Source organism: Sciurus carolinensis, unplaced genomic scaffold (genome assembly GCF_902686445.1).
Source record: "Sciurus carolinensis unplaced genomic scaffold, mSciCar1.2, whole genome shotgun sequence".
Lineage (NCBI taxonomy): Eukaryota > Metazoa > Chordata > Mammalia > Rodentia > Sciuridae > Sciurus > Sciurus carolinensis.
Genome location: NW_025920210.1, coordinates 375569 through 391297, shown reverse-complemented (window position 1 = coordinate 391297; position 15729 = coordinate 375569). Strand labels below are relative to the sequence as shown.

The following is a 15729-nucleotide window of genomic DNA, read 5'->3' as shown; positions in this document are numbered from 1 at the left end:
AGCCAGGAGTGGCCCAGCCTCCCAGAGGAGAAGCCCAAGCTCAGGGCAGCAGGAGCTGGGCCCTGTCAGGCTCTGCGAAGAGCCATGCCCTGCACAGTCCTGGGGGGCCCTACCTGGTCACTGAGGGGCGGGTGCAGCGTCAGGCCCTGCAGGCCCTCCCTGGAGGAGCCTGTGCAGGGAGGCTGTCACAGTGTCCCCACCTGGAACAGCCCATGCAGCAGGGGCAGGCTGTGTCCACACACCAAGGTCCCTTGTGCTGAGGACACTGGGGCTTCTCCAGGGCACACAGCTGGCCCAGCCTGCAGAAGGGTCTGTCCTCACCGCCCAGCCAGGGGTCCTCGCCCAGGCCGCTTCCTGCCCTGGACAGTCTCTGACCTGTGCGTCCCTCCTCTGTGTCCCCAGAGTCCAAGGTGGTGTTTGCCAAGGAGCAGCCGGCACGCAGCGAGGTGAAGGCCCAGGCGGGGGCCAGTGCCACTCTGAGCTGCGAGGTGGCCCAGGCCCAGACGGAGGTGACGTGGTTCAAGGACGGGAAGAAGCTGAGCCCGAGCTCCCAGGTGCACGTGGAGGCCAAGGGCTGCAGGAGGCAGCTGGTGGTGCGGCAGGCGGGCCAGGCGGACTCCGGGGAGTACAGCTGTGAGGCCGGGGGCCAGAGGGTGTCCTTCCGCCTGGACGTCACAGGTGGGTGCTGCCGGGCCTGCTGTGAATGGAGGGAGGGACAGGTTGGTGGGACGCTCCAGGGCACCTTGGCAACCTGGGCTCTGTGAGGCCCTGTGTCCTTCCTGACCTTGGGCTCAGCACCCGTGGCCCAGCTCTGGGTGATGTGGGCACTGGGTTGCCTGTGACTGGAGAGTGTGTCCTGCAGGTGGCTGGGGCTCCCTCTGCCTGCCCTGTCCATGTGCTGGGCCCAGGCTCCAGTAGCCCTTGCTTGGGCCCTTGGGAATCCTGAGTGTCCATCTGTCCTCCCTCCTCATCTCCTCCCCTGCCCACTGTGACCTGTCCCTGAGCCTGGGAAGGGGGCCACACACTGCTCAGAGCCCGTCTCCTGATGGCCTGCCTGGTGCTGGGCTCTCTCCTGAGGGCCTGCCTGGTGCTGGGCTCTCTCCTGATGGCCTGCCTGGTGCTGGGCCCTCTCCTGATGGCCTGCCTGGTGCTGGACTCTCTCCTGATTGGCCCACACAGGCACTGAGCTCTCTGCTGATTAACTGTACTTGCACTGAGCTCTCTGCTGATTGGCTGAAACCAGTACTGAACTCTGTGCTGATTGGCTGGCACTGAGTTCTGCTGATTGGTTCAACTGGCACTGAACAGTCTGCTGATGGGCTGGCTCTGAGCTCTCTGCTGATTGACCCAAAATGATACTGAGCCCTATGCTGATTGGCTGCACTGTCCGTCTGCTCTTCTGCATTCCTTTGGTAGCTGTGGCCAACAATATGGAGCTCATGGTGGGATCCCTCCTGAGTCCCCCTCCTCCTGCTTTTGTGCCCCTGCATGGTGGGAGACAGCCAGGAAGCCACCAATGGCCTGGGGTCCCTGAGGAGAAGGGTCATAGTCTGTTCCCAAAGGTCGGGACAGTGGTGGCATCAGGAGGCAGGCCTGACTGCAGTGGCCTCATGGGCCTTGAAGTCCAGTTCCCTTCAGGATCCGGGTGGATCAGGAAGTGCTCAGGCCTCTGATGAGGACGTCTGCCCAGCCGTCCACACACCAGCCTTGGAGTTTGCAGCTTGGGTCACGTGTAGGGTAGAGCTCTGTGTGTGGCCATGTGGTGCTCTGCTAACGATGGACACTCTGCCTCGGCCATCCCTGGGTTCAGGGTGAGCTCAGGCTCTGAGACGGGGTGGGTCTGTTCTGGAACCTCTGACCTGTGCGTCCCTCCCCTGTGTCCCCAGAGCCCAAGGCCGTGTTTGCCAAGGAGCAGCCGGCACACAGCGAGGTGAAGGCCCAGGCGGGGGCCAGTGCCACTCTGAGCTGCGAGGTGGCCCAGGCCCAGACGGAGGTGACGTGGTTCAAGGACGGGAAGAAGCTGAGCCCGAGCTCCCAGGTGCACGTGGAGGCCAAGGGCTGCAGGCGGCAGCTGGTGGTGCGGCAGGCGGGCCAGGCGGACTCCGGGGAGTACAGCTGTGAGGCCGGGGGCCAGAGGGTGTCCTTCCGCCTGGACGTCACAGGTGAGTCCTGTGGTTCTACCTTCACTGTTTCAGGGTGAGGAGGGGGCTGGCCAGTGTCCAGACCAACTCGGTGTGTCCTGTGATGTCATGACTGCATCCTCTTGTGCTCACATCGTGGCTGGCTGCTGGCCACGAGTGGAGTGTGCTATGAGGCTGTGCTGTGTACTGCTCATGGTGTGCCCGCCCTTGATGTCCGTCTCATGCTTCCAGAACCTGTCCTTACCTGCCAGCATTCCTCTTTCCTGGACTTGCTCTTCCCTGGTGCCCAGTGCTGAGCCGAGGAGGTTCCCCCAGGGAGTCACCCAGCCCCACACCACTCTTCCTGCCAAGAGATACTTGAGCCCTTGAACCAGACTAAGGGGAAATTCTAGCCATTGCAACAGATTGGTTTGACCAACATGGGCGTGGGTTATGGCAGGTCAGTCATGTAGGTGTTCTGAAACACCCTTCCCTCCTTTCCAAGGATTCGGATGTGCTGCCTGCCCCCTCCATAGTATAATCTAGATGCCTGTGTGCCGACGTTTGTGGTAACACAGAGCTGCCCAGTGTGGACTCGTGCTGTGCTGCTCACAAGAGAGGCTGGAATTCTGTTTTCAAAGCAATTCATGTTTCGCTTTTGTGTTCTGTTGTTCTCCCCCCGCCATCTCTCTCTCTCCCCCCTCTCTCTTTTGTGGTGCTGGGGAACCCAGGGCTTTCCACTTGATAGACAAGTGCTCTGTTCTGTGCTGCCTTCCCACCCCCGTTCAGATACTCTGCACCAGAATTCCCCTTGGAGTTCAACTTAGGGATTCAGAGGTAGATCTTACAAGTAGATCATAGTGCTTCGGCACAGTTGGTGAGACCAGGTCACCATCTGGCCAGGCAGCACTTTCCCCAGGGGATTGTCTGTGGTTCCCTGCGGATTCATGGAACCTGCTTGTCTGGAGAGTTGAGCTTCCTGTCAGCCTGGGCATGTCGCTGTGTCAGTGCTGCTGAGCATCCCACACCAGGAACCCAAAATGCTCCCAAGTCAGAGACTTTGTGCTGACATGACACTGCATATCAGGGTTCCACACTGCGAAGCTTTACTTCATGCGTGAACTTATTTAAAACGTTGTGTAGAATTACCTTCAGGCTCAGTGTTTAAGGTATACATGAAACGTAAATGAATTTTGTGGTTAGCATTGGGTCTTATCCCCAAGAAAGCTCAACATTTGTATGCAAAGATCCCAAAATCTTAAAAACCCAAAAAACAAAATCCAAAGCACTTTTGGCCCAGGCATTTTAGAAAAGGGATTCTCAACCTGTATGTAATGGTTAGTTGGTTAGTCTATAATCCCATAATATCTTTTTTGACACATTATTTTAATAAGAGTATACATTGTTTTAGGCAACTATATTTGAAAAGTGCTGACAAACTTTCTGATTTCTTAAGGCCAAATTAAAACTGACCCAAGAAGAAAGAGAGAACTTACGTAGTGCTCAGGCCTGTTAAACAGGGGAGTCAGGAGGAAAGCTATTCCTCAAGGAGCAGTAGAGGCCACGTGGCTCCAGTGGAGAAGTCCGCAGATGTGCTGGATGTGAACTCTCCTGTGTTCATGGAGCTTCCCCTGGGGAATAGAAAGGGGTGCACTTTTCAGTTCCATTTACAGAGGTAGTGACGTTGGTTCTAAAGTCAGACCAAATAATTGGAGGAATTCATATTTTAGGTCAATCTATTGTCAGTATCAAAGCCAATTTGTTGATCAAACATTTAGCAAGCTGAATTAGGTAATATTTTAAGAGGAATCAGAATGCAAATGAAATTCTTAGTCAGGGATACAAGTCTGCTTAACATTACCAGAAAATCAACATGAAGCATTATTATAGCTTATTAAAAAAATGCAGAATAAATGCAGAATAAATTGAAATAAATGCAGAATAAAGTATCTGATAAAAATTTAACACTGTGAATTTGGAAGAAATGTCTGACAAAATGTATCACCAGTTATGCCATAAAATTCTTTTGTCTTAAGACTTGTAAGACATTGTGAAAATGTCAGTAAAAGGTGGTTTCTCAACTTGGTAAACAGTATGGCACAAATTCACAAGGGGAAACCCTGAGAGTGTGTCCTCGGGAGCGGGAACCCCAGGAGGCCCGCCGTGTGCAGTGGTCAGGGAGGAGGGAATGGGAGGCGTGAAATCAGGGAGAGGTGGGATTCACAGGTGGCGTGATCCATCCAGAGACAATGACTGGCACATGTGAAACCGACACCAAGCCCGTGTGCCACCGCGGAGTAGCAGCAAGTGACTCGGGAGGGCAGCTGCAGAGTCCTGCTGAGCTCCTGGTGCCGTTGTGGTTTCAGGCGGGACAAAAGACCTCAGGGCCCCGGGGACTTTTTTGAGAGATGTCAAAGATGTATGTAAATGGACACAAACATGGAGCAGAGCTGCTGGTCCCATCAGCATCCAAGCAAGTGGCTCTGGGACAGGGACATGGTGGTGAGCTCTCAAACAGACTGTGTCCCCACCCTACCAGTGTGAAGGAAGGATGGTGCTTGTGTAACACAGGGTCGTGTGAGTGTTGGAAGGCTCCTGTCTCACACTCCTGAGAACGAAGTGCGCAGAGACACAGGGCGAGAGCTCAGTAGCAGGTCTGCAGAGCCTCGGGAGGGTCCCCAGGGCGCCGTGGGTGGCTCTTATCGGGTCCCCTCTGGCCGCAGAGAGAGACACGACAAATGTCTGAAGCTTTGGAAGTTTATTGTGCACAGTTCCTCTCCTACGCTTCTCTTACCCCTAGCTTCTGCGCACTCCCAGCTTCCCTTTTCCCAGCTTCTTCCACTCCCGCGTACTCCCTCCTTCCAGCTCAGCTCCCGCTGCTGCTGCTGCTGCCGCCGTTGCTGCCGCCGCCGCCGCTTCCACTCCGTCCATTCCGTTCCCCCTCGCTCTCCCACCCACCAGGCTTATATACACTTCAATCAATCAGGGGAAAGTACACGAGATAAACGCGGACAGCTGCAGGCGCAGGATGGGTACACGAGGGGGCATGCTCTAGTCACATCGTTAACTAGCCAATCATTGGAATTCGCTGGTTGTTTACTGTATAGCTGGCCGCTTTTGGCTCAGCGTCAGGCGCCATCTTGACCACGCCCAAGGCTGGGGTTCCCGGGAACCCCCACAGATCCCCCTTCTTTAATATTAAACTAAGGCTCGGGACCGTGTCTGTCTTAGGCTGAGTGGTCAGCATATGTCCTTACCCGTCATCAGAGCCTGCAGAGCATGCTGCAGCTCCTGTCTTAGGTCGGTACACAGCCACCTCCTTCATTACCCGTCTTTGACTACCGATCCAGCATCAAGAGCCATACTAATGGGGGGCTGTCGGCCTTTAGGGCGGTCATGGCCTGATGAAAGTAATTTGATCTCTATTGGCTAGCTCGTAGATGCATGCCAAAACGAATGAAGAGAAGAAGGCCAAGGCAGAGGGGTACCACCATAGCTCCTAAGCTTGCCCACTGTTTGACAAATCTATAAACAGAAGAAGAACCATATAGCCATATTGAATACAGAAATAATATACATCCCAATGGAGTTACAATACGGGTAACAAAGCAGCTCTCAGGGAATAAACGCATCCCAGTCCCAAAAGTTCTTGCAAGGTATCCACTTGTTCTCATAGTAAGTCCACTCTCTGATAGAGTCTCTATGGTCTGTAAGGCTGCAACTGCATTCTCGGCCGAATGATCGTCGTTGTGGTTGTGTCAATGCTGCTACTGCAAGGACTGTGATGACAATGATCACGGCTGTTGCAATGTCAAAGCCTCTTCTGTTTCTTGATAATAGCACTGGCAATTCTATATCTGCAACAGAAACTAGGACTGGTAGGAAGATAGAAATGTGCAAATTGCACGGATGACAAAAGAATCATTCCAGTATTGTGAAAGATAGCACACAGTTAGTGAACAATTAAGAGGTATTATTAGAAATGTTAGTTGGTAGAAACATAAAAGAGAGGAAATACACAAGCTGACGTAGGAGGAAAAGCAATATCACAGCTAGGGTCAGCAGAACAAGTTGCTCTACTCTGGGTCTGATTTGTAGTATGATTCCAACGGCAAAGTGCAGAAATTCCTCCTGTTAAAGCAAAGAAAGGCTAGAAATATCCTTGTCACCAAAAACAGCACGACCTGAAAAATCATCAGTAGAATTGACAGGCTTGCAAAGAAACTGATGAAAAGCAAGAAAAGGAAGGATAAAAAAAAATATGTTAGTCAGAAATGGAAAATATGGCCAGGCTAACAATGGCCCATAGGTTCCGGGTTTGCCTTTCCGTTTGAGTTTTCGTTATTGGAGGAAGGCTCAGACTCGCCATTGTGAGGAGGAGCAGCATCACTTGCATGCTGTAAAACTCTGATTAGCCTTTCTGGAATCCAGACTGGAGTCTGTTGATCCTGTGGGAAAATACAAACAGACCCTCGGACCCAACGAAGGACTGGATCCGGTCCTTTCCAACAACCTGTCAGGATATCTTTCCATTTTGCCCATACTTGAGGAGTATTATGGGGATTATAATGTCGATCAGCTGCAGAATGGCCATCCCTATCCAGAGTTGAGAAATTTAGAATGAAAAGAACTAAATTAAGTTTATCTTTAGGACACTTGTAGGAGGCTCCTATTCCCCCTTTTTGTTTATTTAAACAATTTTTTAAAGTAAGATGTGCTCTTTCCACAATGCCCTGTCCCTGAGGATTATAGGGGATGCTAGTGACTGATTGGATGTTAAATGTTTGTAAAAACAACCGGAAGCTTTTGGAAGTATAAGCAGGACCATTATCTGTTTTAATAACTTTAGGTATGCCCCAGCCAGCAAATGCTTGTAGGCAGTGTTGAATGACATCTTTTACCTTTTCTCCAGAATGAGCGGAAGCCATAATGACCCCTGAAGCAGTGTCTACTGACACATGTACATACTTAACAGTACCAAATTCAGAAATATGGGTTACATCCATCTGCCAAATATGACCAGGCAGCAGTCCCCTAGGGTTAACTCCAAAGGATTGTACTGGGATTAAAGGAGCACAATGTTGACAATTTTTTACTATTTGTCGAGCCATACATTTAGATATAGGAAATTTTCTGCTCAAAGTAGTGGAATTTACATGAAATTTTCATGAAAGAGTTTTGCCTGTTCCTCTATGGAAAAAACAAAAATTGATTTGGTGGCCATATCTACCAAGTCATTAGCATTGGCCAAAGGTCCTGGTAAATTAGAATGAGCTCTAATATGTCCTACATAGAATAGATGTTTACGCTGTAGGATAAGGTTTTGTAGCGTAGTAAAATAAGAAGCTACCGTGGACATGGAAGAAATATAAGGTACCGTTTCAAGAACCTGTAAAGCGTTAACGATATATAAGCTATCAGATAGAAGATTGAATGGCTGATTATCTGCTAATTTAAAGGCTAATATTACAGCTGCAAGTTCAGTAACCTGTGCGGAGTTGGGCGGAACTATTATGGTGTGAAGTTGTTTACTGATAAGTACTGCACCTACTCCATTTTTGGAGCCATCAGTAAAAATGGTTACACAGTCTTTAAGAGGCTGGACACTAGTCACTTTTGGAAAAAACTATGGGAGTATTTTTACAGAATTGAATCCAGGGATGTTGGGGGTAATGGTTATCGAACTGAGCTGAAGTGGAACAATATAATACTGACCAATCATCATCATTATTAATTAACCATTTAATTTGCTGAGTGGAATAAGGAGTTATAATAATAGACGGATGGATTCCAAAAACAGTAATGCAAGATTCTATTCCCTTGAATATTACCTGAGCAATAGCTTGGGGATATGATTGCAATGTTTTAGCTGGAGAGCTAGGGAGATTTATACTTTGCAGAGGTCCTCCTTGCCAAACTATGCCAAAAGGGGTATGTTTCTCCGAGATTATGATTAAACTTAATGGTTGAGTAGGATCACAACGATCAATGTAACACTGCTGAAGTCTATTCTCTACTAGCTGTAAGGATATCCGTGCTTCAGGAGTAAGTTTCCTAGGGGAATTCAAGTCAGGATTACCTTTTAATATATCGAATAAAGGTTTTAATTCCCCTGTGGATAATTTTAAATAGGATCTGATCCAGTTAATGTCACCTAAGAGTTTCTGAAAATCGTTCAAGGTATTCAATTGATCTGTCCTGATGGTCAACCTTATTGGTCTGACTGTAGTAGCAGTGAGCCTTGTACCCAGATATTCTTGGATCTCCTCTAATTGTAATTTTTCAGGGGCTATCGTTAGTCCTCTCTTTTCTAATGCTTGAGTTATAAATTGTAATGCTTCTAACAAAATTCTTTTTCTGGATGGCAAATAAGTATGTCGTCCATATAGTGATAAATCAACAATCTCTTAAACTTTTGTCTAGTAGTTGTTAACGCTTTATCTACGTATATTTGACATATAGTAGGACTGTTAGCCATACCTTGAGGCAACACAGTCCATTCGAATCTCTGGTCAGGCTGAGTGTGATTAAGAGAGGGCAAAGTAAAGGCAAATCTCCAACAATCATTTTTGTGTAAGGGTATAGAGAAAAAGCAATCTTTTAAATCCAGAATAATAGTAGGCCAATTTTTTGGTAGTGCAGTAACAAGAGGGAGTCCACATTGGACGGGTCCCATAGGGTACATTTGTTCGTTTATAGCTCTTAAATCATGTAATAACCTCCATTTTCCTGATTTTTTCTTTGTTAAGAATATTGGAGTATTCCAAGGAGAGGTAGAATGTTGTAAATGACCTGCTTGTACCTGCTCTTGTACTAACTTATGAGCTGCCTCTAGTTTTTCTTTTGTTAGGGGCCACTGTGGAATCCAGCGAGGCTTATCATCTTTCCATATTATAGGGATTGATGGTTTATCAGTGGCCCCTAGGAAAAACCCAATCCATGAGAATCATTTTTTGGTGGAAGTAAAGGCAGTGGTTGGGTAGATCCTTGGCTATGTCTTCCTAATCCTTTTTTATCATCATAATTCATATTTTGTAACATTTCTTACAGGATTCCCTTGGTAAATCTGGTCAGTGGTGAGTTTCATATCCATTTGCTGCAGGACGTCTCGTCCCCATAGGCTAATAGGAACATTACAGACATATGGCTGAAATATTCCTGTGTGTCCCTCTGTATCTTTCCACGATAATGAGGAAGCACTTTGATTGGGGCTCTCTGCTACTCCTAAGCCTCTCAAGCTCTGAGCTGCTGTGATCAATGGCCAGTGCTTTGGCCAGACCATTGCACTGATAATACTTTTGTCTGCTCCCGTATCTAATAAACCTGTAAATTCCATATTTCCCACTTTTAATTTCAGGAGGGGCCTCTGTTCCAAATCCATAGTAAGGTTTATTAAAGTGGTTCCTGTTGATCCAAAACCTCCTTGTCTTTTATTTGTATTTTCACTGGGCCACAAGGAATGTCGACTGGGCAATATAAGCATTTGTGCAATGCGATCCCCTGGAGAGATGACCGTAATTCCTTTTGGTGAAGAGACCAAGGCTTTTATTTGTCCAGTGAAATCAGGATCAATAACCCCTGGGTGTACTATAAGTCCTTTTAGTGTTGAGGAACCTCTACCTAGTAATAGTCCTACACTGTTCTGTGGGATTTTTTCATGCCAATCAGTATCAATCATCTGCACCCCCATATCTGGGGTTAGTATGAGTCTGGAGGTGGCACAGATGTCCAATCCGGCACTTCCTGAGGTGGCCCTGCGCTCCCCTTCTCTGTGGGAGGATACCACCGTCGGGGAACTTGTTGAATTACCCCGTATATTTGTTGCGGGCCCCAGGGAGGGCCCTGTCTCCCGTTTTTTTGAAGTTCAGGATTCGACCCTAGGAAATTATCCTCCCTATCTCTAATAGGCTGACAGGCACTATTCCGATGACTTCCTCTTCTGCATCTTGGACACAGCCCTGGGGCATAAGGTGTAACAGATTTTACTATAGCTATCTCTTATCTTTTGTTAGGGCATTATCTCCTTGCTGCTGATTTTGTGCATCTATTGAAACGTATTGGCCTTCTCCTATTAACATTTCTATCGGGAAACCTTGCCACTATGTTTCTGCAAGCAGTTTCAACAGCTATTTCTTGCCACTGAGCTTCCCCAATTAGCCATTGTTCTCCAGATAACACTGCTCTGCATAGCTGTCTCCAATAGTCTTAACTGCCTCTTTAAAGTTTTTCTAATGGTTGATGGTATCTCCATTTGCTCCTCAAATACGGGCAGGTTCTACAAATTTTGAAGCTCTTTTTATTAGGCTTAGGTTTCTCCTACCTTTTTCCCTTGTTCTTAAGTTTTCACTACCACTTGGTTATTCCTTTTTGGGGGTTCTTTGTGTTAGACTTAGTTCCCTTTTTTCCCTTGTTCTTAGATTTTTTGAGCAATTATTTTCTAGGTCACCACCACTCAATTTTTCCTCACTTTATTCTTTTTAAGCGTTCTTTTCTGTTACTATTAGATCCTGTTCATGAAGATGATCCCCCTTATGGCACACTAAGCAGCTTTTCTTACTTAGCTGTTTTTTCCCCTCAATGGCGTCCCATTGTTTTTTAATGGTTCCCTGAGGGGTTGCTGCATTCAGACCCTATTGTTGCTAATTTGAATAGCTTTAGTTTTGGTAGTTACAATAACAAACAGTGGCCTAGCTGCCAGGAGCAACGAGATTACTGAAGGGAAAACTATCAAGTGCGCATTAAAATTTTTATAGCGGCTTTTCACGTACTACCTAATTGGACCGCTCCAAACGTGTTTCTTCTTTCACTTCAATTAGACCGCGTTCCACGCGCCAGGACTGCTGATGGCGTGTCCCGATACCCCCCCGACCCGCGTTCTACGCGTTAGGATCCCGGTACTCCTCAACCCGAGTTCCACGCGTCAGGACCGCTAATGGCGCGTCCTGATACCCGCATTCCACGCGTCAGGACCCCAATACCTTTCAACCCGCGTTCCACGCGTCAGGACTCCTGATACCTTTCAACCGGACCGCACTCCGCGTGTCCCCAGGACCGCCAATGGCGCATCCTGACACCCTTTTTTTTTTATAACCGGTTAAACTTGTATACAAAAAAAAATTCTTTCAAATATCTTACCTTGTTTTCTTTTATAAGGCCTTCATCTTCCCGGGTTTCGGCACCAGTTATCGGGTCCCCTCTGGCCGCAGAGAGAGACACGACAAATGTCTGAAGCTTTGGAAGTTTATTGTGCACAGTTCCTTTCCTACGCTTCTCTTACCCCTAGCTTCTGCGCACTCCCAGCTCCCCTTTTCCCAGCTTCTTCCACTCCCGCGTACTCCCTCCTTCCAGCTCAGCTCCCGCTGCTGCTGCTGCTGCCGCCGTTGCTGCCGCCGCCGCCGCTTCCGCTCCGTCCGTTCCGTTCCCCCGTTCGTTCCGTTCCCCCTCGCTCTCCCACCCACCAGGCTTATATACACTTCAATCAATCAGGGGAGAGTACACGAGATAAACGCGGACAGCTGCAGGCGCAGGATGGGTACACGAGGGGGCATGCTCTAGTCACATCGTTAACTAGCCAATCATTGGAATTCGCTGGTTGTTTTCTGTATAGCTGGCCGCTTTTGGCTCAGCGTCAGGCGCCATCTTGACCACGCCCAAGGCTGGGGTTCCCGGGAACCCCCACAGCTCTGTCCAGGGTCTTCACACGGCTTTGATGAGGAGAGTCCCCTCGATCGTTCTCTTCCTCTGACTCAATTGAAAGGGTGCAATTTTGATTTCTTATTCCCACGATGGGATGGTGTGGTGTGTTTGAGACACAAACCTGAGTTTGTCTTGTTCTTGTTCCTTAAAACAGAAGAATTGCTTGGGTCTCGAGCAGCTCCTTGGGTTGACCGATGTTGGGGCAGTCAGGGCGCCAGGGCAGCAGCAGGGTGTGTGGGCCCCGGGCATGAGGGGGGCCTTCCAGTCAGCAGCACACAAGACAGAACCCACGACCAGCTCCGGCCGAGGGCTTGCATCTGGGGTGGAGCACCCACCCTCTGAGGTCCCCATTTCTATCTGCCTCGCTGTCACAAGGGGTGCTTTGAACGTTTAACCGCATGGAGGAAGCAGACCAGTAACTCAGCACATAGGAACAACTCCAGGTGGGTCAGAGACTTCAGTGCAAAAAGTCAGACCATGAACATCTGAGATGATGGCGTGCACTAGTAGGGACCCAGGAAGGAAAAGCTTCCCTGTGTAGAGCCGAATGCACTCGCCCCAGAGCAGGGTCGATATATTTGGTCACATTAGACCCTACGGTACTGACTCACTGGAAGACTCTAGACACTGTGGAAAGATGGAGTGGTGTTCACATCTCAGCGATGTCAGATCTCCATGTTCCTTGTGCAGAGGGGCTGAAGTGTGGCAGGCAGACAGTCCCCAGGGCCTGAGCGGCAGCTCAGATGAGCGCACACTAGTGGCTGGAAAGGAAAAGCTCAGCCCCGGGAGCACAGGCACAGGGCAGAGGAGCCAGGAGTGGCCCAGCCTCCCAGAGGAGAAGCCCAAGCTCAGGGCAGCAGGAGCTGGGCCCTCCCAGGCCCTGCCAAGAGCCATGCCCTGCACAGTCCTGGGGGGCCCTACCTGGTCACTGAGGGGCAGGTGCAGCGTCAGGCCCTGCAGGCCCTCCCTGGAGGAGCCTGTGCAGGGAGGCTGTCACAGTGTCCCCACTTGGAACAGCCCATGCAGCAGGGGCAGGCTGTGTCCACACACCAAGGTCCCTTGTGCTGAGGACACTGGGGCTTCTCCAGGGCACACAGCGGGCCCAGCCTGCAGAAGGGTCTGTCCTCACCGCCCAGCCAGGGGTCCTCGCCCAGGCGGCTTCCTGCCCTGGACAGTCTCTGACCCATGTGTCCCTCCCCTGTGTCCCCAGAGCCCAAGGTGGTGTTTGCCAAGGAGCAGCCGGCACACAGCGAGGTGAAGGCCCAGGCGGGGGCCAGTGCCACTCTGAGCTGCGAGGTGGCCCAGGCCCAGACGGAGGTGACGTGGTTCAAGGACGGGAAGAAGCTGAGCCCGAGCTCCCAGGTGCACGTGGAGGCCAAGGGCTGCAGGCGGCAGCTGGTGGTGCGGCAGGCGGGCCAGGCGGACTCTGGGGAGTACAGCTGTGAGGCCGGGGGCCAGAGGGTGTCCTTCCGCCTGGACGTCACAGGTGGGTGCTGCCGGGCCTGCTGTGAATGGAGGGAGGGACAGGTTGGTGGGATGCTCCAGGCACCTTGGCAGCCTGGGATCTGTGAGGCCCTGTGTCCTTCCTGACCTGGGGCTCAGCACCCGTGGCCCAGCTCTGGGTGGTGTGGGCACTGGGTTGCCTGTGACTGGAGAGTGTGTCCTGCAGGTGGCCGGGGCTCCCTCTGCCTGCCCTGTCCATGTGCTGGGCCCAGAGCTCCAGTAGCCCTTCTTGGGCCCTTTGGAATCCTGAGTGTCCGTCTGTCCTAATGACCTGCCTGGTGCTGGGCTCTCTCCTGATGGCCTTCCTGGTGCTGGGCTCTCTCCTGATGGCCTGCCTGGTGCTGGGCTCTCTCCTGATGGCCTGCCTGGTGCTGGGCTCTCTCCTGAGGGCCTGCCTGGTGCTGGACCCTCTCCTGAGGGCCTTCCTGGTGCTGGGCCCTCTTCTGATGGTCTGCCTGGTGCTGGGCTCTCTCCTGAGGGCCTGCCTGGTGCTGGGCTCTCTCCTGAGGGCCTGCCTGGTGCTGGACTCTCTCCTGATGGCCTGCCTGGTGCTGGACCCTCTCCTGAGGGCCTTCCTGGTGCTGGGCCCTCTCCTGATGGCCTGCCTGGTGCTGGGCTCTCTCCTGAGGGCCTGCCTGGTGCTGGACTCTCTCCTGATGGCCTGCCTGGTGCTGGGCTCTCTCCTGAGGGCCTGCCTGGTGCTGGGCTCTCTCCTGAGGGCCTGCCTGGTGCTGGGCTCTCTCCTGAGGGCCTTCCTGGTGCTGGGCCCTCTTCTGATGGTCTGCCTGGTGCTGGGCTCTCTCCTGAGGGCCTGCCTGGTGCTGGGCTCTCTCCTGAGGGCCTGCCTGGTGCTGGGCTCTCTCCTGATGGCCTGCCTGGTGCTGGGCTCTCTCCTGATGACCTGCCTGGTACTGGGCCCTCTTCTGATGACCTGCCTGATGCTGGGCTCTCTCCTGATTTACCCTGCCTATACTGGGTTCTTTCCTGATTGGCCCACACTGGCACTGAGCTCTCTGCTGATTGGCTGCTCTGAGCTCTCTGTTGATTGGCCCACACTGATGCTGAGCTCTCTGCTGATTGGCCTGAGGCCATTCTTTCCTGATTGGTCCACACTGGCACTGGGTTCTCTGATGATTGACACAAAATGGCACTGAGCTCTGAGCTAATTGGCTCACAGTGGTACCAAGCTTTATGATGATTGACCCAAACTGATATAGAGCTCTATGTTGATTGGCTGGCACTTGGCTCTCCATTGATTGGCCCACACTGGAGCTGAGCTCTCTACTGATTGGCCTACAGTGGCACTGAGCTCTCTGCTGATTGGCTGCTCTGAGCTCTCTGGTGATTGGCCGCACTTGCAGTCTGCTCTCCTCTGTTCCTTTGGTACCTGTGGCCAACAAAGAAGTGGGTTTCTGGTTTGGTGCTCAGGGTGGACTTCCCTCCTGAGTCCACCTCCTCCTGCTTTTATGCCCCTTGCATAGTTGGAGACAGCCAGCAAGCCACAATGGCGTGGGGTCCCTGAGGAGAAGGGTCATGGCCGGTTCCCTTCAGGATCCGGGTGGATCAGGAAGTGCTCAGGGCTCTGATGAGGACGTCTGCCCAGCCGTCCACACACCAGCCTTGGAGTTTGCAGCTTGGGTCACGTGTAGGGTAGAGCTCTGTGTGTGGCCATGTGGTGCTCTGCTAACGATGGACACTCTGCCTCGGCCATCCCTGGGTTCAGGGTGAGCTCAGGCTCTGAGACGGGGTGGGTCTGTTCTGGAACCTCTGACCTGTGCGTCCCTCCCCTGTGTCCCCAGAGCCCAAGGCGGTGTTTGCCAAGGAGCAGCCGGCACGCAGCGAGGTGAAGGCCCAGGCGGGGGCCAGTGCCACTCTGAGCTGCGAGGTGGCCCAGGCCCAGACGGAGGTGACGTGGTTCAAGGACGGGAAGAAGCTGAGCCCGAGCTCCCAGGTGCACGTGGAGGCCAAGGGCTGCAGGCGGCAGCTGGTGGTGCGGCAGGCGGGCCAGGCGGACTCCGGGGAGTACAGCTGTGAGGCCGGGGGCCAGAGGGTGTCCTTCCGCCTGGACGTCACAGGTGGGTGCTGCCGGGCCTGCTGTGAATGGAGGGAGGGACAGGTTGGTGGGATGCTCCAGGCACCTTGGCAGCCTGGGATCTGTGAGGCCCTGTGTCCTTCCTGACCTGGGGCTCAGCACCCGTGGCCCAGCTCTGGGTGGTGTGGGCACTGGGTTGCCTGTGACTGGAGAGTGTGTCCTGCAGGTGGCCGGGGCTCCCTCTGCCTGCCCTGTCCATGTGCTGGGCCCAGAGCTCCAGTAGCCCTTCTTGGGCCCTTTGGAATCCTGAGTGTCCGTCTGTCCTAATGACCTGCCTGGTGCTGGGCTCTCTCCTGATGGCCTTCCTGGTGCTGGGCT

The 15729-nt window shown here is 51.9% G+C and overlaps 1 protein-coding gene across 1 annotated transcript in view; it reads left to right on the top strand.

The window, feature by feature from the left end:
- Obscn (obscurin, cytoskeletal calmodulin and titin-interacting RhoGEF) overlaps positions 1–15729 on the top strand; it is a 140383-nt gene that overhangs the window by 49154 nt on the left and 75500 nt on the right. Inside the window, exons 19-21 of the mRNA XM_047537974.1 lie at positions 1887–2162; positions 13027–13302; positions 15119–15394. Of these exons, the coding sequence (XP_047393930.1) occupies positions 1887–2162; positions 13027–13302; positions 15119–15394 (828 nt within the window). The remainder of the gene's footprint in view (positions 1–1886; positions 2163–13026; positions 13303–15118; positions 15395–15729) is intronic.